Genomic DNA, 24,116 nt, shown 5'->3' on the forward strand with positions numbered 1-24,116 from the left:
TTTTATAAAAAAGTCGTATTTCTACTGCTATTTTTAAAAGTAGCATTATTTCTACTACTATTTTTTTAAAAAAGTTGTAAAGTAGTATTTCTACTTTTTTAAAAAATAGTAGTAGAAATACAACTTTTTTAAAAAATAGTATTAGAAATACTACTTTCTTATAAAAAAGGTATTAGAAATACTACATTTTTAAAAATAGTAGTAGAAATACTACTTTTTTAAAAAATTGTAGTAGAAATACTACTTTTTTAAAAAATAGTAGTAGAAATACTACTTTTTTAAAAATAGTAGTAGAAATACTACTTTTTTAAAAATAGTAGTAGAAATACTCTTTTTTAAAAATAGTAGTAGTAATACTACTTTTTTAAAAATAGTAGTAGAAATACTACTTTTTTAAAAATAGTAGTAGAAATACTACTTTTTTAAAAAATAGTAGTAGAAATACTACTTTTTTAAAAATAGTAGTAGAAATACTACTTTTTTAAAAAATAGTAGTAAAAATACTACTTTTTTAAAAATAGTAGTAGAAATACTACTTTTTTAAAAATAGTAGTAGAAATACTACTTTTTTAAAAAATAGTAGTAGAAATACTACTTTTTTAAAAAATAGTAGTAGAAATACTACTTTTTTAAAAATAGTAGTAGAAATACTACTTTTTTAAAAATAGTAGTAGAAATACTACTTTTTTTAAAATAGTAGCAGAAATACTACTTTTTTAAAAAATTGTAGTAGAAATACTACTTTTTTAAAAATAGTAGTAGAAATACTACTTTTTTAAAAATAGTAGTAGAAATACTACTTTTTTAAAAAATAGTAGTAGAAATACTACTTTTTTAAAAATAGTAGTAGAAATACTACTTTTTTAAAAATAGTAGCAGAAATACTACTTTTTTAAAAAATTGTAGTAGAAATACTACATTTTTAAAAATAGTAGTAGAAATACTACTTTTTTAAAAAATTGTAGTAGAAATACTACTTTTTTAAAAATAGTAGTAGAAATACTACTTTTTTAAAAATAGTAATAGAAATACTACTTTTTTAAAAAATAGTAGTAAAAATACTACTTTTTTATAAGAAATAGTATTTGAAATACTACTTTTTTTAAAATTAGTAGTAGAAATACTACTTTTTTATAAGAAATAGTATTTGAAATACTACTTTTTTTAAAATTAGTAGTAGAAATACTACTTTTTTAAAAAATAGTAGTAGTACTACTTTTTTAAAAATAGTAGTAGAAATACTACTTTTTTAAAAAATAGTAGTAGAAATGCTACTTTTTTAAAAATAGTAGCAGAAATACTACTTTTTTAAAAATAGTAGTAGAAATACTACTTTTTTAAAAATAGTAGTAGAAATACTACGTTTTTAAAAAATAGTAGTAGAAATACAACTTTTTTAAAAAATAGTAGTAAAAATACTACTTTTTTAAAATTAGTAGTAGAAATACTACTTTTTTTAAAATTAGTAGTAGAAATACTACTTTTTTTAAAATTAGTAGTAGAAATACTACTTTTTTTAAAAATAGTACTAAAAATAATACTTTTTTTAAAAATAGGAGTAAAAATAATACTTTTTTCAAAAATAGTAGTAGAAATACGACTATAAAATGGTAGTAGAAATACTACTTTTTTTAAAATTAGTAGTAGAAATACTTAAAATTGGTGGTAGAAATACTACTTTTTTAAAAAATAGTATTAGAAATACTACTTTTTTAAAAAATAGTAGCAGAAATATGACTTTCTTAAAAAAATAAGAATAAGACAACGTCTTGAATCAGACATTTGGAATAAAACAACGTTTGGAAAAGAATAAGACTCCGTTTGGAATAAGACTAAGTTTGGAATACGCTACGTTTGGAATAAGACTTCGTTTTGAATAAAATTACGTTTGGAATAACACTCCGTTTTGAGTGGGACTACGATTGGAATATGTTTGAAATAAGACTGAGTTTGGAATAAGACCACTTTAGGAACGAGACTACTTTAGGAATAACACTATGTCTTGACTGTATCTTGAACAAGTCTTCCACAATTTTATGTACTCCTTTCATGTTCTGGCACTCTATCGTTTTATGCAGCTGTTGCTGCTGATATTATCGTTCTGTTTTAACGCAACATTAAATAGCCGAATGAGATGTAAAAGAAAATGATATGACAGAAATACAGAAACAATAACAAAAATTCATAGAAATCTTGCAGAAATGAAAGAAGATTAAATAACAGAGATTATTCTGAAAGAGTAGAAAAACACTAACGTAATTACAAAATTGTATTTGAGATTTTTATTTTGTTTTTTTTTTTTGGTTTTCTTTATTTAACTTTAAATATATAAGGATGTCTTATATCGTCATAGTTGACAAGTTACATTTTTGAAATTGACAAGATAATATTTTCCAAAGTAAGAGTTAGATGTGTTAAGCCATTTTTTTTTAATGCAAAAATGTTGTTTATGTTCATTACAGTGGATCATTGTCGAAGGGGATTTGCATTATTGTGAAGTTCGTTAAAGCAAATATCAGTATTTGGTTCGGTATCGGGTTGAAAATACCGATTTCGATCAGACTCTAGTATTTTGCCATGAATTCAAAATCTTATCAGTTAAAGTCATCTTTAAACTAAATATCGAATAAGACTGCGTTTGAAATAAGACTAATTTAGGAAACTGACCTTATAACTTAAAACGTTTGTTTATAGTGCTTTCTCTATATATTCTACGTACTTTTTTATGCTCTAAAAGGCATTGATCGTAGGTAAAATGTAGTTAAAAGTACCAACATTTTACAACTCTACTCCAGGCGCGGATATAGTGGGGGGTCTGAAAAGAGGTAACGGTAACGTGTCGGCCCGATCGGCCATCACGATATTCCGTTTGTAATTTCTACATTTTTCATTTGCGACTCCACAAAGTATATATATTCTGGATCGTTATAGATAGCGGAGTCGATATAGCCATTTTCGTTCACCACTGAGCCATGTGAGGTGCCTATGGTTTCCACAATCTCTCGCACTTTCAATCTCCGATCGGCCAACACGAGATATCGTGATTTTTTTCAATTTATTCGGGTGTAGAGACCTCAACTGGGCGCCCAGAACGTTCGGCATCTTCTGTGCTTGTACGGTCGCAACGAAATTCAGTAAACCACTTTTTTGCCATTGACACTGATGGCAGTATTCCCACCGTATTTGTCAAGCTTAGCTTTTGTTTGAGTGATTGTTTTTTTCCTCAAAAAATAATGCACGCGAAATTTTCTTTCAATGACTGTCAAACTCTAACTAAATGACCCAGCGCTTTCAAATGTTGACAGGAGTCAACTGACAGATGAAGCATTGTTTTCCTTTCAGAATAATAATTTGCATGGCTTGGTGTTTAAAGAACAAATTCAAAACTTAAACTCAACAACACTTTCTCTATAGCCATGGGAAATATTTATTAAAATCGTAGCATACCTTTAAAAGTTACAGATTTATATCCACGTTTTTTTTAGCTCCCCCTCTGTGTGTAGTTTGTTTTGTTTTAATCATACAATTTATCATTTATTCCCGAAGTACATGAAAAATTATGTTTTTTCTTAGGTGCTTTGACAAAAAACTCATATTTTTGACATGTTTTCATTTGAATTCCTAAATACCAGTAGTTGAATAATATTTGTATTTTATTATTAATACTCGTACTATACATTTTAAAGATATTTTACAAAGGCTTCTGTGATTTCTCTATTATTTAACAAGCTTTTGTTTAAACATTTTTATATCCACTAAAGGGGAGGTATGTTGATTTGAACATTATGTACGTAACACATCGAAATATTGTTTGTAGATCTCCAAAATTTGATATATTCTGGATCCTTAAGACTACGTCTTGAATAAGACTACGTCTTGAATAAGACTACGTCTTGAATAAGACTACGTCTTGAATAAGACTACGTCTTGAATAAGACTACGTCTTGAATAAGACTACGTCTTGAATAAGACTACGTCTTGAATAAGACTACGTCTTGAATAAGACTACGTCTTGAATAAGACTACGTCTTGAATAAGACTACGTCTTGAATAAGACTACGTCTTGAATAAGACTACGTCTTGAATAAAACTACGTCTTGAATAAGACTACGTCTTGAATAAGACTACGTCTTGAATAAGACTACGTCTTGAATAAGACTACGTCTTGAATAAGACTACGTCTTGAATAAGACTACGTCTTGAATAAGACTACGTCTTGAATAAGACTACGTCTTGAATAAGACTACGTCTTGAATAAGACTACGTCTTGAATAAGACTACGTCTTGAATAAGACTACGTCTTGAATAAGACTACGTCTTGAATAAGACTACGTCTTGAATAAGACTACGTCTTGAATAAGACTACGTCTTGAATAAGACTACGTCTTGAATAAGACTACGTCTTCAATATGACTACGTCTTGAATAAGACTAAGTCTTGAATAAGACTAAGTCTTGAATAAGACTACGTCTAAAGGGGGTATGTTGATTTGAACATTCTGTACGTAACACATCCAAATATTGTTTGTAGATCTCCAAAAGTTGATATATTCTGGATCCTTATGAAATTCTAAGACGATCTACATATGGCCCTCCGTGGGTTGATGTCAGGATAGGACCTAGTTGGTAGGATCTAGAAGATGAAATCTCTGTTGATCAGAAATGTTTGGTATTGAAAATGGGCGAAATAGGTCAGTGGTGGTGGCGTTGGTGGTGGGTATATAAAATTCGATACAGCCGAATATAACCTACTCACTTGTTTATTGTTGTTATGGGAAATTGTATTATTTATTTGTGTCGCATTGTGTGTTGGTTGTGTGTCCAATATTGTACCGAATATGGTTTCACATTTCAACTGAATATCAATAAAGTTCTTGTTATTTATTATGTACGTATGTACGAATATGTTGTATTTTTATTTTACTTATTAATTTCGTTTATTAATACACAACATTCTACAATTAAAGGAATACTTGCGGGGGTTTTTTTTCTTCCTCTTGTATTTATTATTTTCTCACTTTTTTTCTCTCTTTTTCCCAACCAAATCATTTTAAAGTTGTTATGACAATTTCGTGTTATAATTGAACAAAATATTTGTCTGAACTTCTGTGTCAATCAATATCCAATAATATGGAAAAGCAGGCGGCAAAACATATATAAAGAAAATTTATTTAAAAAACAAACAAAAGAACTACCATCAGGCATGTTGCAGAATTTATTAATCAAATAGTTGTTTTTTTTTTTTTAAATTTTAATTATTAAAAAGGAAAACAACATGTACTGTTAGCCGCTGTCTATACTTGACAAATATTTATCATGACTGAATTAATGATGTTTGTTGTCAGGACAAAGTTGTCTGAGCAAAAAGCTCTAACAGTTTTGTTATAACGATGCAATAATACTAATAAATTGAGACTATACCTGATAATTTTTTATCTTGGCAAACATTTTGACGTTTATCATGACAGATATTTATCAAGTATAGACATTGGTTCATGCCATAAATAATATTGTTTTCAGTTTCTCATCATAAGCATTTGCTTATTCTAAAAGAATATTGTTTTTAAAAATTCAAAAACAAAGAAAATTAAAAGAATTTTAGGGATTTGAATTTTATCCTGGTTAATTTCAGATTATCTGAAATAATAAGTTCAAATATACAATTTTTAATTTAAAACTTTGATTTTTGTTTCTTTTCAGATTCTTCTATTTGTATCATTTTGCATTTTATGCTTATCATTATCGTTTCAGTGGCCAAAATCGTAGTTTGGCCTTGGTTTCATCATGGCTGTTCATACAGGTGAGTTTGTACTTTCAGCAGTTTATATTGGGTATATTGAATTTATCATTCAGCTTGTAACACATGGAAATATTGCTTGTAGATCCCTAACCCTAAGTCTCCACGTAGCAATATTTATTGCTGCAATTGTCAAATTTGATTGCGTCAATGAAATTTGCGAGTGTAGACCGCAAATTGCCATATGTAGCAATCCATTGCGCAATGATTGCTCTGCTGATTGTCTGAGCAATTATTGCTAGCAATAAGCTGTCAGTTCAGTTGTCATTAATGTAAAATATCTTCTTTCTATGATTCGATGCGATTAATTCATCCATATTTAATTTATTTAAGAACCACAACAAACAAAAAAACAAAGAAATTAGTGAAAAAATCATTTAACGTAAAATAAACCACAGTTTTTCATAGAACTTCTCGCTTTGAAAATTTTGTATTTGTGACGAACGTTTTCTCCACCTAAAGCAATCAGCAATTACTCTGCTGTTGCTCTGCCGACGTTATTGCTTGAGCTTAGCAATAAAAATTGCTACGTGGAGACCTAGGGTAAAATATTTACAATACAACAGAAACTTTCATGAATTCCATAAGACTTATTTTATTTTTTATTGACTTAAAAATGCTGGATTTTTTCAAATGTTTAGCTTTTATTTTGAAACATTTGTACAACATAAATTTATTCCAAAGTATTGACCATTGTTAGCTATGGCCTTTTCCCATCTTTCTTGTAACATATGGTTTCCGAGCCAAAATAATTGCTGATCTTTTGAGGCCAAGAACGAATCAAGCCAATTTCGAATACTCTGTTCTAAGGTGAGGCATATCCCAGAGAGTAAGTTCTGCATCGATCGAAACAAATAGTATTCGGAAGGGGCAAGGTCTGGACTAGAAAGCGGGGGAGGCAAAACTTCCCAACCACTTCATTCTAAATAGTTTTTAACAGGTACTCGTATTGCAACATTACGGTTTCATGTCTGGCCGCATAATCTGGGAGTTTTTCGTCAAATGATCGCTTCTAACGAATCAGTTGCGTTTTGTACAGGTTTCTTGTGATGGTCTGGTCAGATTTCAGCAGCTCATAATAGATAGGATCCTCTTGGTCCCATCAAATTTAGAGCTTTACCTTAGCACCTTGGATATTTGGCTTTGGTTCCGATTCGGCTGGTTGGCCGGGCTTCATGTGCGATCCCTTACACTTTGGGTTATCGTAATGGATCCATTTTTCATAGCAAGTAATGATTCGGTGCAAAAATTACTTTCTTTTATAGCGTTCAATGCTAAATCGTCTTTCAAAATATCTCGCCTTCAATTCGTATGCTACCTAATTTCCTTGCTTTTGGATGAATCCTTCTGCTCGCAAATGTTTTACAATTGCTGTTTGAGTAACTCCCAATGATCAACATTGGGACAACAATATTCATGGAGTGATGCCTTTAATTCTTGGTCATCAAATTTTTTAACTGGCCTGTCAAAATCATCACTTCTGAACCGAACACACCATCTCTCACACGTTCAAACCGAAGAAACACATTCACCATAAGCTTTTTTTTGCAAATTGTTTTTTAAAAAGTTTTTTCGAATTTTTTTTTATTTATTTTATTATTTTTAAAAAAAAAATTTTTTTTGGAAAAAGAATTTAAGGAAAATTGTATTTTTCCCGATTTTGCAAATTGTTTTTTAAAAAAATTTTTTCCAATTTTTTATTTAAAAAAAAATTTTTTTTTGGAAAAAGAATTTAAGGAAAAAAAATATTTTTCGTAAAAAAAAATTCGGGTTAAAAAATATTTTTCCCGATTTTAACCCATTATAGGTCCAAATTACTATAGCCTTATATACATCGATGCAATGGACTTTGAAATATCTATCATTAGATATCCATATTGTCTATATTAATGAATTAGTAATCCAGTAGCTCAGAAATCGAGGTTGTCCCGGTTTTTTCCTTATATCTCAGCTATTTGTGGGCCGATTTTGTGCCAGAAGAATTCCCGATATATTGATGTATCAATCATGTTTGTAAGTTATTTGGGGCTACGGAAAGTTGATTTCAACATACAGACGGTCTATATCGACTTCGATATCTATAACGATCCAGAATATATATACTTTGTAGGGTCGCAAATGAAAAATGCCACGCATGGTGAAGGTTATAATGAGATTGTCATATACACAATAACTTTATATTTATTTATTGATTCTGCCATATCTGTATATCATTAGATTCCATATGTCCAAATTGGTTTCAAAACACTTTATAGTCAAGACTTAATTTTGTTCGAAAACTGATTAAGCAGTGAAGGCTAGAGGCTTTTAACTTCTTAGTTTCTAAATGTCGATGCCAAGTAAGAAATCAAACGGGCTCAAATCTCTCGAGTTTCCTCAGCGTATGAATACATAACATCGTTTAAAATGGATCTGTGTCCGATAACACATTCTATAAATGTTTGTTTTGTTAAACATACTGGAGAATCTGACTAAAAATATTTTTCGAAATTTTTTAAAATTTGTTTCTGTACTCAATGTGGAAGATATCCATTTGTGTGTTAATGTAAAACAATGTGGTTCATATAAAACAGCCTTCAGTTTCTTGCTTCTAGCTTTTGTGGTCTAATTCAACATTATTTAAACATTGTAACAAAATAAAATTAAAAATATTTATATTTTTACTTTATACAATAACAATGTGTAGAAAAAACTTCATATACATAAATAAATTAACTCAATGAATAAATCATATATAAAACCATTTAAACAGTTTCTCAAACACAGAACTTGACATAATTCCTACCCTTTCTGTAAACTCACGTGTCTTTTTCCGGTATTATACACACAACGCACGTGTCAAATGAAACTTTTATGTTGTATAAATATATTTTTCCATTCAAAAAAAAAATAAAAAAATAAATGTATCATGTAAATGATACAGTACAACTACTTGTACATGTAAGTATTATATATTCTACACCGTTTCAAGTTGAAATTGAGACAATTTAAATTTATATTTAGCAAAAATTCTCATTGAATATGAGTATTTCAAATTAATATTGATAAAATACAGATAGAATTTAGAAAATAAAATTAATATTGATACAAATCATTGCTTGATTGGTTTTAGAAATAAACGATTCAATTGTAGTTATTTCAGTGACGGTAAAGGATATTTTAGGGGTGGTAGCCAACCTTGGATTACAGAAATCTAAATTAATATTAAGAAAAAAATAATTAATTTTGATGTCAGGAAATTAACAATTTGTATGATGACATTTTTTTAAGTTCTCAATATTAATATATCACAACAGTAATTTGTTTTCATCAGTATTAATTTGTACTAACTCAATTCGAACTTGAAATGGTGTAGTTAAAAGTCGGTAAAGTGGGTTTCACTAAAAACGGTAACAGGAAAATGGTTAAATAAAAAATATTACCGGAGTAAGTGGGAATTAAAATGAAGGTTCTATACCGTTACCGACAAGCAACCGTTACCCATAAAATACCCTTTTAGCTCAACTACCGTTAACGTTACTGAAATAACCGCTGTTACCGTCACCGCTTAAATACCGTTACTTTTATTTTATAAGTAATTCTAAATTATGAAAATACCCATTTTAGTTTCCCCTAATTGGGTTTATTGAAATCTAAAATACTAACTCTGTAAATTTAATTAAAATTTTGGTAAATTTTATAAATAATTAAAGTCAGTCAGTCAACCGTTATTATTTCAATACCGTTATATATAAAAAAGGTTTATGAAATAATTCAAATTAATGTTACCGATACCTTTTTTTACGCTTCGAAACCTAGTTTAAAAGAAATACACATTTATATAAAATGTATATAAAAATAAAAAGTTTTTGTTTGGACCAATCTTCATGACATTTTCACAGCGTCTTTCAAGTAGGCGTGGCAGCTTCCATACAAAGTAAATATTTATTATCGAATATCTAGAAAATTTTGTATGTTAGACCCCTTTCACACTAGGCAATTTAGTTGCGCAAATCTCTTGTGTTTGTAGATGCCAGAGGTAATGTCGGGTTAAGGAGAAGAAAATTTTGCATGCTGTTTTGTTGTTGGGTAAGAGACTTGCGCAACTAAATTGCCTAGTGTGAAAAGGGTCTACTTTGCATGAATTTTGTTATCATCGTACATGGTTAATATAAAAATGTATGGATCATGATAGTGGGCGTGGCACCTCACATACAAAGAGAACTATTAGAGCGACAGTCTCGAAACTATGTCCATGTTATTTTGTTGTCATTGTTTGTAGATGGGAAATATATGATAATTGGGCATGGCACCTCCTATAGAAGTAACTAGTTATTATAGAATTTCTGAAGAAATTTAAAAGTGCGCTATAAAAATGGTAGACGCAAAAGTCTTAAATTTTTGCTCAAACTACTGTTTTACTATTCTCCGTAGTAGTTAAGATACAATTAGGCGGCATTATGTTTTTCAGCCATATCGTTTTTTATACCCTTCAGCATGAGTGGTGAAGGGTATAAAAATGTAGAAATGTAATTTCCACATCTTTTATTTGCGACCCCACAAAGTATATATATTCTGGATCGTTATGGATAGCGGAGTCGATATAGCCATGTCCGTCTGTGTGTTGAAATCAACTTTCCGAAGCCCCAAATAACTTACATACATGATTCATATATCAATATCTCCGAAATTCTTCCTGCTATTTAAAATCGAAAAAATCGGTCTACAAATGGCTGAGATATAAGGAAAAAACCAGGACAACCTCGATTTTTTACCTATATCTGGATTACTAAGTCATTAATATAGACAATATGGATATCTAATGATAGATATTTCAAAGACGTTTGCAACGACGTATATAAGACCATAGTAAGTTGAACCTACAATGGGTCAAAATCGGAAAAAATATTTTTTAACTAAATCTTTTTTCACTAAATATTAAAAAAAATTTTAAAAATTAGGAAAAAAAATAATTTTAAATTAAAAAATTAAAAAACAATTCGAAAATTTTTTTTACAAAAAATTAAAAAAACAACTGAAAAAAAATAAATGTTGTTTACCTAAAAATATTTAAAATTTTTATTTTGAAGTATAATTTGGTGAAGGGTATATAAGATTCGGCAATTGTTTTTTTTTGTTTCTCGCCCTGAAATAGGTATTTGACATAATATTCAAGTGCTTACTCTTCCTTTAGACTGCCTGTCTGTATCTGTTGTTATTGACAAATGAAATTACTAGAAATAATTTGTGTTACTGTTTTAACTGGCGCTCTCCTTACTATTTGCTAAAAGTGTGTGTTTCATTATTATTGTTGTAACTGTGTGTTTTTTTTATGTCTGAAACTGGAAAATATTATTTGTTTATCAAAACCATACATTTCCTAAAGCAAATAATAACACGACTTACATACATATATTAAATTAAAAATGTATCGACAGCATCAACTTCAACATCATTGTCATCGTCATCGTCATCATAATCAACATTAACATTGTTATTTAGATGTTGGCCAAATACAACAGACTTACTGAGTCAGTGAGTCTAATAAAAATATGTAACAGAATCAATAGGAATAAAAATAAATAAATAAATAAATAAAACAGCTTAAATTTCATTGTACTTTAACTACACGTACTTATTTTTGGGTATCCCAAATATCATGACGGAAAGAAAACATCAACTTATCTCCTTTTACTGTAAAAATAGCTTTACAGGGTATTGAATTTTAGTTATGTTGAAATGTTACACATAAAAAGTAAAATTTCTACCACTCTTGAAGGTGTGTGTGTATCCTTTAAAAGGGCAGCACAGTTTTGAATACCCAAAAATATGACTTTGGATAAGAATTTGTTTGAACTTTGACCTATTATCTGAATATTAGAAGAAAATGCCACCATGACAGGTTTTTTTAAATTCTCACTTCAGTCATTTTTCAAGCAACTAAATATTAGCATGTTACAGTTTTTAGTGACGCACTCTTTATTAGTTTATGTATGAATACTTGGATATGTGTGTATGAATGAGAGAACTTCACAGTTACAGTTATAAGTAACGTCATCGGTTGTGTTGTATTTATATAAAAATTATTAAACTGCCAAATACAGGTAAATAAAACATTGAAAAAGGGCATTACTTTATTGACTTTTTTGTTACCACTTAACATGTTGTATTTGAATTATTCCCTTTCAACGTTACATCATGGTATCGTCAAGAAATTGTATGACAAGTTAAAAAGTTAGGAATAACTAACGTAAAACATTTCAATTAATAAAAATAATATTTCTTAAGCTAAATTAATTAAAATGAATAAACTATTCTTTATAAACTGTGTTTTATAAAGCTGTTTTTCAATAAATTAGGTCATTTCCTTCAATTGAAATTACCTTTGAAGTATGTTCCGAACTTAATATTGGAGATATGTATGTACTAGTATGTATATCCAAAAACCATGTCTTTTTTGTTTAATATATCAGCCACTTATGAACCAATTTTGCTGATTTTCAATAACAAAACTCTGGAATATCTGCCATCATTTGGGTCTGCAAGGGTTAGGGTTTTAAATTTCCCGAACTTTTTTTATTCCCGGGAATCGGGAAATTTTTTTTCTACATTCCCGGGTACCCGGCTATTCCCGAAATATATAATGATCAGGGCAACCAAAAATATGCAATATCATATTTTTTGCTGTGCATCGTATAAACATATGAGTTAGTTATTTATCCGTTTCAGACAATTATAAGAATTTTGGCATCGATTTGTTAGTGCATATTTTGCTCTTTACTGCATATTTTTGCATATATTGCGTTTTATAGCATATTTTTGCATATTTAACTCATAACTGCATATTTTTGTGGCATATTTTCTTTATTTCCATTATTTTGTTTTCTAAATATAATTTTATTGCTTGTATTGTAATTTTTCATTTCTATATTTTAAAATTTTGTTAAGGTCCAATGATAATTTGCCTAAGCTACTTAAAGAAAAAATTAGAGTACCCATAATCGACTTATCTTCATTAAATTTTCATTGACTTAAGGGATCTTATAGGGCCCATACATAACACCATCATTATTGAGTAATTAAGTGATTGTGCAATTTAGCTTGAAGCACACATTACTCCAGAATGCTGGTACAAAATTAATTTTTTTACCAAAATTTATGTGGAAAAGTTTGTAATGAATAATAATAAACAAAAACGAAAAATGATAAAAAAACTTGTTTGCATGATGAAATGGCTAGAAAACAAAGGAGAACTACGACACACTAAACTTCTAAAAGAAGATGGTTAATTTTTCTTCTCTGGAACATTCCTGATCTTCCAAAAATGGAAGACTCCAAAACATCATCTGTTCTTGCAGTATTCGAAAAACGTTGATTTTTATACCATTCTTGCTCTTGGCCCACCTCTTTCAATAGTTCTACCATTTTATTGTAGCATTGGTTTTTTAATTCATAGGCAAGGCATTGTTTTATAAACTTCGAAAAATTCTCCCCAAAATATTTTTTCTTGGGCATTCTTATTTAATTTTTTTTATTTTTTATATTCAACCAAAAAAATATCAAACTATTTTTGATAAAGCACCAGCAGCTGGTACAATCACACCACAAGCTCATACACGATCAATCAGCTGGCACAATAATGATGGTGTTGTGTATGGGCCCTATTAGTTTCAATATATTTGAATTAAATTAAAAATATTCACACACAAATATCAAAATTTAACAAATAGTAAAAAATACATAAAAAATTAAAAGAAAAGAAAATGGGAAACTTCTTAACAAAATGTTGGATACATTTAAAAATAAACTTAAGGTGGCTTGAGACAGTTATGGTTGGGCATTAACAGTTTACCACTAATGCAAAATTAAACAACTTTTCAGCAAATGTTCAGAATATTAAGATCCATCGAAAATATCACGTTCAAAGTACGTTGATAGATTTACACAAATTGTAACAAAGATATTAGGAAATCATTAAAAAACAATCAATTGATGAGAAAGGAAAAAAACATAGAAAATGTCACGGTATTTTGAGTTCCAGTAATAAAAATGCAAAAAAGGTTTTTTATTTTTCCGCAGTTTGAAGGAAACAAATCATTTCACTATTGTAAGGCTTTTTGATAATTCTGTTTAAATTTTGGAAATCAAATTTAGATGTTAATCTTCATATATGATGAATGCTCCAAAATCCAATGCAATTTTTTACCAAACAAATACAAACGCTCTCTATAGTGATTTCGAAACATAATTCAAATTATAATAAAGTAGATTTTAAAGAAATTCTTGATATCCTCTCCCTACAATATTATGCAACTAATTACTAAACAAACTTTTATTTACTTCTTATATTATTTTTAATAAAACATTGAAATCAAACAATAACCAACTATTTTTAAGTGCATATTTTTTATATTTTAAGAGCATATTTTTCGTTTTTAAGTGCATATTTTATGCACATAAAACACTTTTTTTAGAGCATATTTTTGGTTGCCCTGATAATGATACTGTAAATTAGGAATATTATAGCCAAATTTCATATAAAAACTTAGTGTTATAATTATTAAATATCAGAGCTTCGAATTTATTAATAAAATTTGAGCTTAATTCCCTAATTTATTAATTAAAAAAATGTCTGCCTTTCATTCCATAAATGCATTCCTAATATTTAATTTTTTAGATTCATTCCAAAGCATTTGTTTAAACTGAATTAATTTTAAAGTTAATTAATAACAGAATTTATTCAAACTTTGAATGATTAAATTTTTGTTAAATCAAATCATTTACAAAATTAATTGAAAAAATTGCCTTAAACCTTTTTGTACTAGATTTTAATTGAAGAAAAATTTAATCATTTCATAAATTTTTGAAGCTATTTTGTTATGGATATGAAGAAGAAATTTAAAGAAATTAGAATGATTCAATAAGAAATAAATTCTATAAATAATGAATTCTCTTTTTAAATTTTCATACGAAAAACCCCAGATAAATAATAATAATAAGCGGTCTATTATTGCCAAGATATAAAAAACTGTAAAAAACTTTTCACTGTTTTTTGGTGAAAAAATCAGAGTTCTAACTTGTTTTCTATGTATTTTCGTCAGTTTTTAATTCCCGGGTTTACCGACTAAAAATCCCGGGAATCGGGTAGTGAAAAATTGGCAAAATTCCCGCGAAATTTGTACCGGGAATTCCCGGGATAAAAACCCTAGTAAGGGTATCTTTTCCAATTTAGAATAATTCATGAAGTCGCTTGAGCGTTTCTTAACCACTGTGCATTTCTAAAACAGCCTTTAACCATTTTTTAGGTGTTTGTAATTGTTTATTTGAGTGTGTGTGTTTGTTTGAGAGAGAGAGAGAGAGATAGGGCACTCTTTAAGTATGAATGAATAAATGTAAATAAAATATAAATACATTTGATTAAATTCTATAACCCGCAGGGCAACTAAAGAATTTTTGATTGATTTATATTTAATTTGATGTTTATTCATATTTATTTAGTGTTTAGTACGAGGATAACTCAAAAAGGTTTTCTCAGCTAAAAAATTTAAGACAAACGAAAATTATTTGATTAAATAAATGAAAGTTATTTTGGAGTTATTCACAGAGAAAACAGATTCGTGATAGCAACCGACTTAGTGACTGTATTTTACAGTTGTGGCTACAAAATTTTAAAAGGGGTAACAAAAGTTGGGTTGCTTTGCTTTCTGTTGACTATTACAAATCTGTTTTCTCTGTGTAGTAATTCATGTATTATAAGTAACCATAAACCATTTCAAACCATTTCCACTAATAGTTTTAAAGTGCTCAGATATCCTACAGACTCTCTATTGACATATCTTCATGAGAAAATCGGTCCATAATTGGCTGAGATATAATCAAAAATCTACGAATACTACTGATGAATGATCCTGAACTGTATTTAAGGAGGAAGCAAATCGGTTTTCTTTCTCTACGGTAGATCACTTCAATACAGTACTTATATTAAAGGAGCAATCTGTTGAATGGCTTATCTATTTGATAAATTGCAACACCAAACTAGAACACACTTGAATGTAAAAGAGTGCTGCACAAAATTATCAACTTAATCAGGATAATGTACTATGGCGCAAATTGTCGCATAATAAATAACTTTACCGTCACTCTTATTATTAAAAATTGTATTCCGAAGAAACTTAGGGTCTTGGGGATATTTGCCTTTTTACTCCTAGATGCTTTTATGTCATTTAAACTGCAGGAACTATGCATCCGAGTGTGGGTTAAACATTAATGTTGGTCGAACAAATACCTCTTTACTCTGTACAGCAACGAATCAGATTCAGCAACCTCTTGTACATATCTCAGGAGTATTATGTCCAGCCATAATGAATTTTATGAATATTTTACCTCAAAGAGAGAACATCAAAGGCTGCTTAAGCCTTACTTAGGAATGATTTTCGGTCTTCACCAGAACCCCCATTACTGGAGATAATACTCCAGAAATATGTACGAGAGGTCAAAGAGGTTACAAATTCGTTTGACAACTGACATTTTAGGGTTTTAGGGTAAATATGGAATTTTATACGCAACATGTTTTCATTGTTGTACATTTTCTCCTTGATGTCTTTGTTAATTGTCAAAATTGGAGCATTTCGGGTGTTGCTGTTTTTCCATCTTTCTGGCGACATATGGATTCCGAGCCAAAAGAACTGCTCATCGTTTGAGGCCAAGAAATAATCATCAAAATATCGGATACTCTATTCCAAAGTGCCTATTCTAGAGAAAGCCTTCTACTTCCATCGAAACAAATAGTAGTTGTATGGGGCATGGTCTCGACTATAAGGCGGGGAGGCCAAACTTTCCAACCACTTCTTTCTTAATAGTTTTTAACAGGTAGTGCAACATGTGGCCGAGCGTTTTCGTGATGGAATATTACGATTTTCTGTGCGGTTTTCGGCCAATGCTCGCTTCAAACGAATCAGTTGCGTTTGGTATAGGTTCCATGTGTTGGGCTGATCAGATATCAGCAGCTCATAAGGACCCTTTCGCTGCCACCAAATACAGAGAATTACCTTAGCGCCATGGATATTTGGCTTTGGTGTCCATTCGGCCGGGCTTCACATACGATTTCTTGCGCTTCGGGTTATCGTAATGGATCCATTTTTCATCTCAAGTAATGATTCGGTTCAAGGTCTTTCGGCTCCAATTTGTATTGTACCCAATTTTCCTTCTTTTGGATGACGACTTGAAATTGCTGATTGAGTAGCCTTCTATGATTTTGCATGCTGAGTTTGACAACAATCTACATGCAGTAATGCCTCCAATTCTTGGTCTTAAAACTTTGTTGGTTGACCTGGGCGATATTTTTCTTCCGTGTCAAAATCACCACTTCTGAACCGCACAAACCATCTCTCGTACTTTGAAACCGATGGAAAACATTCACCATAAGCTTCGTTCGGTGAGCATTCGGTGTGTTTCAGCGGCACTTTTTTTCAAATTAAAGAAGTAAAGCAAAACTTCCCGCAGATGACGATTCGTTGGCACAAAATTCGAAATTGTTGTTTACACTATAATGTTCAATGTTCAGATATGTACCCTTCAAAATGAGGAGCCGCAGAACAAAAGGTACTTTTTTGAAAATTTAAAGGTTTTGGGAAAGAGATTTTTTCCATGGCAGAACAAGCAAGGTACAATTATTAAAAAGTACGTTCTCAATTATACATTCCCTATAACGGCAAACAAAAGAAAATTAGAAAAAAAAACAAAACGAAATGTCTAAGACAAAAATAAATTAATTAAACAAATTTTTGTGCATAGAATAAACACATAGAACGGAAGGAGAGAGTAATACATATTGAAAAATTACTCTCTTTTCACACATACGGGTGATACAATAACAAAATACATGCAATACATTCTCATGAATTAGGTTTCTGACAACAGACTTAGGTTTTTGGCTCTCAGTTACCTACCCTGCAGGAAGTGTCAATAGTGAAACTATACTGACTTACTATTGACACAGTCACCAGTACTAGTGACTTATTTTACCCCAGACAATGCTATTTACTATAGACATTTAACATGTGCGTGTCATTGGAAGTCTACTACTGACGATATTACTATTGACTAGGTACTTATTCACTAGTACATTTTAGTAATTCTAATCTACACTTTTTGTACTTTTCTGAAGTAGATATAAATAATGAAACTGCTTATTTTGTTAACATTTGACGTTGTATTAAACAAATTAAAAAACGAAATGGTATGAATTCATAACAGATGGAAGAGTCGTCTTCGTTGACGCTTCGTTGACAATGTCGCTAAAAAGTCACCAAAATAGTCGACAAAACTGGTGACTTGGAGACACTTGTCCCCAGGTTTCCTTCAAGGTATCTAGTTGTTGTCTATGTTTTTGTGTATTTACTTTTTTTTGTGAAATATTCAATTCAAATTAAATTTTTTCCAAATAAATATGTGTTAGTTTTAATATAACGTGCAAAACATTGCGAAAACAAAATAAAAAGTGATGAGAGTAAATGCGTTATTTGACGTTGTAGGGGTAAATATTGAAAACTCTCCCTAATAATTGTACCTGGTTGGTTCTACCATGGATTTTTTCTAGATTTTGAGTTGAAACCAAATATAAAAATACCAAAAAATGAATTTGTAAAAAAATTCGAAAAAGTACCTTTTGTTCTGCGACTCCTCAAATGTCATATAATTTATAAATAACAAAAAACGTGTTCTATTTATTGTAAATTCCGCATCTAAATTTTTGGATACCCTTTATAACTGTAATTGTATATTGAAAAAGCCTCTAACTTGTTTTACATAATTTTTTGTTTATATTTTTTCAATTTGGTTTTCATTATAGCATTCCATGCTGTACTTTTTCCATCATTACGAGTTGCCTGTAATTATGCAACAAGCCCAAGTGCTCATATTAACTCGCAATCAAAATGTTGGCAATGGGGGTGGTGGTGGTGTTGTTGCAAATATTGCAGCCGGTATAAATCAACAACAACAACGCCAACAGGAACAGCAAGGCCAGGCAAATATAGGGGATGTTGGTCAACAGCAAGGTACGTTTGTGGCAAATCGTATATTCCGTTTAGTACCACTACGACAGCAAATGCCACAACAACAACAGCATGGCGCTGCTGCTGGTCAGCAAGGGGGACAGGGGGGCCTGGGTGGCGGTGCACATGTTGATGGTCAGCAAATGCAACCACAGCAATTGCCATTTGTTGGTGGTTTGCTGGAGCACTATGCGGCACAAAATGTTGGCGGTGCCCTGGGCATGATAAGACGTGCCTTATTTGCCAGAGGTTGGCGTCAGCCCATACGAGTGCGCATACAAACAGCCGGCAACTTGCAGCGTATTAATTTGGGTTCCATACAAATAAATCCCGAAAATTTGGCACGTGTTTCACCGACACCAACACCTACAGCAACAGCAACAGGTGCATCTACCACTAATGCCGAAAGTACTACCGCATCAGCTTCAAATGCAACAAGTTCAGCAAATCCAATTGCTGATTTAGATACTTCACTAGCAACCGTCTCCACAAACATTTTTAATTCATCAGGTGAGTGAGTTTTTATTTTTTGTTTTTAATTCTATTTTTTATTTTTTGTGTTGTATTTTAGTATATTCTTTTTTTGTTTTGTTTAATTTTGTTTGCTTTTCCATTTTCCATTTCTGCTTTATTATTTAATTGCATTCATTGTGTGTATAACTTTTTGTTGCAAATGTTTACACTGTGGTAAACAGCAACAATGGAAATATTTAATAACAACATTGTTGTGGCAATCCACATTGTTTATCTTGTTTTCATTTTGCCAGTTTTTGTTGTCCATTGGCTCATCTTCTAACCTGGAATAATTTTAACACAATTTACAGTCGAGAGTGAAAAGTATTTGTGGTGTTTTACTGATTATGTTATACATATGGGGGATTTCACGTCAAGTGAACCAACTTTTAAAATCGATGTCTTCCGATCGGGATGAAATTTGCACCAAGGTTAGACCTATTGTATAGTAATTCAGACACAATTTTTCAAGAATTCGGTCAAGAACTCTCGGAGTTAGAGGGAGTCAAAATTTGACATTTTGGCCAAACATGAGATTTTTCTCATCCATGTAACTTATTACCTATTGTTCTTAGTAAAATGTGTCCCAAATAGTTTAGATAGCTATTTCTTCAATCTTTCAAAAAAAATATTTAAAAAATAAAAAAAATTTTTAATATTTTTTTTCCGAAATCAAACACTTTTTTGATTTTTTTTGTTTTTTTCTTAAAATAAAGGTTAGATATTTTCCTTGAGGACCTATTTGGTCGCTTAGTGGGATGCGAGTTCGATATCTATTTTTTGGCTTTAGAAACATCATGTGGACCATTCCTTCTACTTGAACCAGGACAAGTTCTCCTGGTACTGTTTAAGGTATTTATAGACGGCAATACTGAGTATTAATATTTGTCAAAAACTCAAGTATAATAATACAATTTCATCGTCTAAACAAAATTTGTATTAGATTTTCAAAAAATACAAATTATTTTTTTTGATTTACGGTCGGTATTGAAAATTTGTTTAAAACTATTCAAAACTTTTTATTTTCATATGTATCGGGTGTGTATTTATAAAAACAAATAAGGCAAATAAAAATGTCAAAAAAATATAAAATAAAAATAAAATTTTCAGAAAAATATCAATCAACAAAGAAATAAAATATTTGTAATACTATCGTATAAACAATAAATGTTTTTTCGGAACGATTTTTTGAAATACCGAATGATTTCAATAATATTTTAAATTTGAAAAGTGTTAATACTCAGTATTGCCGTATATAAATACCTTTAATAACATTGGCAGCAGTTTGACGGGAGACCTTTTGTTGAAAATATTTTATAATTTTAGTAAGCACTTTTTTCTGGTCACTCATTTTAATCAGATTAACAACAAATTAATATAATTGACATTAAACATAATAACTGGCATGCTTTACAAAGATAACTTGATAAAAAAAATCAAATAATACTTGGGTTAAAAGTTTTAATGAAAAACGTGTGTTAAGAATTTTTTGATCTCAGTCCTATATACAGTGGAGTCGGGTTAGAGTGAACACTTGATAATATGAACTACTGGATAGTATGAACACTCAAATTTTTACATTGGAGACTCTAAAGAGTGAACATCGCCTACCTCTATAGAGTGAACTTTAGATTTTTTTTGAAAAAAAATTAAAATCAAAAGTTTTTATTTGTTATTTTTTGTCTACTTGCAGTTTTGACTCTCATTAGTATTTTTATACCACTTAAACTAAGTTTCTATATTTTTTTACAAACATTTTTTATACAACACCGTTATTTCTGTTTTGGTTTTTCTGAGATTTTTGACTTTTTTTGAACCTACTATTTTTATTACTATATAAACCCAAAAAATCTTTCTATAAAAGTTTAGCTAGAAATAATTAAAGATATGGACAATGGAGTGGGAGTTACAGGTCTAGCAAATAAATTTGGTGTAGCAAAGTCCACAATATGGGGCATTAAAAAATATAAAGTGGAATTCTATGCTACAATAAAAATGCTATAAATAACGAAAAACTTTGCGAAAAGCGGAATGTCCCAGCGTCGAAAAAATACTCCATAACTGACTTTTAAAGCAGCGATGTAAAAATTTGCCTGTCAGTGGATAAATGCTTAAGGCAATATCAAAAAAAAAATACACGAGCAGTTACACGATCAGGAGATTTCAATGCAAGCGCAGGCTGGCTTCAAGGGTACAAAGCAGCCACTCAAGCTGTTCAAATTATTGAAAAAGCCATTGACTGGGCTGAGAACAATACTATAGATTATGAAAATATCTTAGTTTTACAAATTTCGTGATTTAGCAGTACAAAAAGCCAAAAGTACATGTTCCTTTATAAAAATATAATGAAATGTACAATTTTGACATAAAATTTTATAATTTTTTATTATTTTTTCAGTCTCGATAAAGTGAATTTATTGGATAAAGTGAACAGGCCTTGCATTAATTAGTTCACTCTATCCCGACTCCACTGTACCATTTATCATGTGTTCAAAAATTGTGACGACTTTTCATGGTCGGTGTTATAAACGTAACAATGTGTAAAAATTACAATATAATCATAATGATAATAATAACAATCTTTGGCAAGCAAATAAAATTAAATTCACAACAAATATTTTTGTAAAATAACACAGGGCAACAAAATCGAAAAAAAATTTTGGAGGCTTTTTAAACCACAAATTTGATGTATTGTGGTTCCAGTAGTACAAATTTTAAATTCTAGAGAGAAGTTTTTTTAAAAAAAAATTTGTTTTGTAAAATTGTGAATTTTTTTAGGCATTTCTCTACATAATTTATGATAACACAAAAAGGGTTAGTCCGATATTATTAAAATAAACTTAGAAAAGTTTAAATTTACATAAACTTTAATCCGTTTATATATTGGGTTTCAATCGGCTCATTAATTTCAGAGTTAAAATAACAAATTGAGGCAAAAAAAATATATTTTTTACGTGAAAATAGCAAATTTTTGTGTTTTAAAAAACTCTTGAAAAATCGAAAACAGTGAAATTATCAGGTTTATTGCTTTATCGCAAAGCCACATGTAATAGGAACAAACTGTGATATCGATCATGAAAATCGATTGATTCTTTTCGAATTTATTCACAATTAAGTGAATTCGCTCATTTTCACAAAATTTAACTTTTTTGTTTGATATACATAAAATTGAGTAGTTAATGTTCTACTTTCGATTGATTGAATTTTGAAAACATTTTTCCCATGCTATGTAGACATTTTCACATATATATTGCGTTTCAATCGGCTCAGTAGTTTCGGAGTTATAATAACAAATTGAAGCAAAAAATATATTTTTTAAGTGAAAATAGCAAATTTTTTTGTTTTAAAAAAATCATGAAAAATCGATAACTGCTGAACTTGTTCAGGTTTATTGCTTTATCGTAAAGCCACAGGAACAAAATGAGGTATCGACCATAAAAATATATGGATTTTTTTCGAATTTATTCACAATTAAGTGAATTCACTCATTTTCAGAAAATTCCATGTGCTTACAAACGTGTACTTTGAGTGTAAATTTTACATGTGTTTTGTTATTGTAACAAAAATTTTAACTAAAAGAAAACATGTAAAATGTACACTCAAAGTACACGCACATACAATTTTCTTAAAATAAGCGAATTCATTTATTTGTGAATAAATTCGAAAAGAATCAATCATTTTTATGATCGATATCTCATTTTGTTGCTATTATATGTGGGTTTGTTTGCGATAAAGCAATAAACCTAAACAAGTTCTGCTGTTTTCGATTTTTCATGAATTTTTTAAAACTTAAAAATTTGCTATTTTCACGCACAAAATATATTTTTGCTTCAATTTGTTATTATAACTCCGAAATTACTGAGCCGATTAAAACTCAATATATAAACAGATTAAAGGTTATTTAAATTTTAACTTTCTTAAGTTTACTTCAATAATATCGGACTATCCCTTTTTGAGTAATCATAAATTATGTGGAGAAACAACTAAAAAAATTCATAATTTTAGAAAAAAAAATTTAAAAAAAAATGTATCCATATAATTCAAAAATGTTACCATTTTTGTACTTATCTAAACATGATTCATCAAATCTATATAGTTGTTAGTGAAGCATTTTTTTTTGCTGTTGACCTGTGTAATCAACCTTTTCGGATTAATTTAATACAAACAATCAAATAAATATTATTGTAAAAGTATCATCATGTCATTAAAAAATATTGAAAAAAAAAGAAACATATGAAATGCGAAATAATAAAAAAAAAATAATAATAAAAACAGATAAAAATATTATTTGCCATAACAACCATATAGTCAAAATGAAATTCTTTAGAGGATAATGGGGCAGAAAAACAGCAGGTGCTTAAAAACGTATTGAAATGTATTAAATTTTATAAAATTAATGAACTACTATCTGCAACAGACAGACACACACAGCCAGCAAATCAATCAATTGTTGTTATTCTTAGAGTCCATAATGTGATAAATATTAAAGAAAACAAGTAAGAGAGCTATATTCGGCTGTGCCGAATCTTATATACCCTTCACCAAATTATACTTCAAAATAAAAATTTTAAATAGTTTTAGGTAAACAACATTTTTTTATTAATTTTTTGGAAAAAAATCCGGCTCGGTTCGAATTCCGGAGATATTGATGTATGAATCGTGTATGTAAGTTATTTGGGGACTTCGGAAAGTTGGTTTCAACAGACAGACGGACATGGCTTATTCGACACCGCTATCTATAAGGATGCAGAATATATATACTTTATAGGGTCG

General features: G+C 29.6%; 1 protein-coding gene across 2 annotated transcripts in view; it reads left to right on the forward strand.

Moving 5' to 3' along the window:
- Positions 1-24,116, forward strand: part of LOC135961592 (uncharacterized) — a 69,877-nt gene that overhangs the window by 29,655 nt on the left and 16,106 nt on the right. For both annotated transcript variants that reach the window (XM_065513112.1, XM_065513113.1), the window contains exons 12-13: positions 5,700-5,799; positions 18,626-19,340. In XM_065513112.1, coding sequence (XP_065369184.1) covers positions 5,700-5,799; positions 18,626-19,340 — 815 coding nt within the window. The remainder of the gene's footprint in view (positions 1-5,699; positions 5,800-18,625; positions 19,341-24,116) is intronic.

This window comes from Calliphora vicina, chromosome 5 (genome assembly GCF_958450345.1).
Source record: "Calliphora vicina chromosome 5, idCalVici1.1, whole genome shotgun sequence".
In the NCBI taxonomy this organism is placed as follows: Eukaryota; Metazoa; Arthropoda; class Insecta; order Diptera; family Calliphoridae; genus Calliphora; species Calliphora vicina.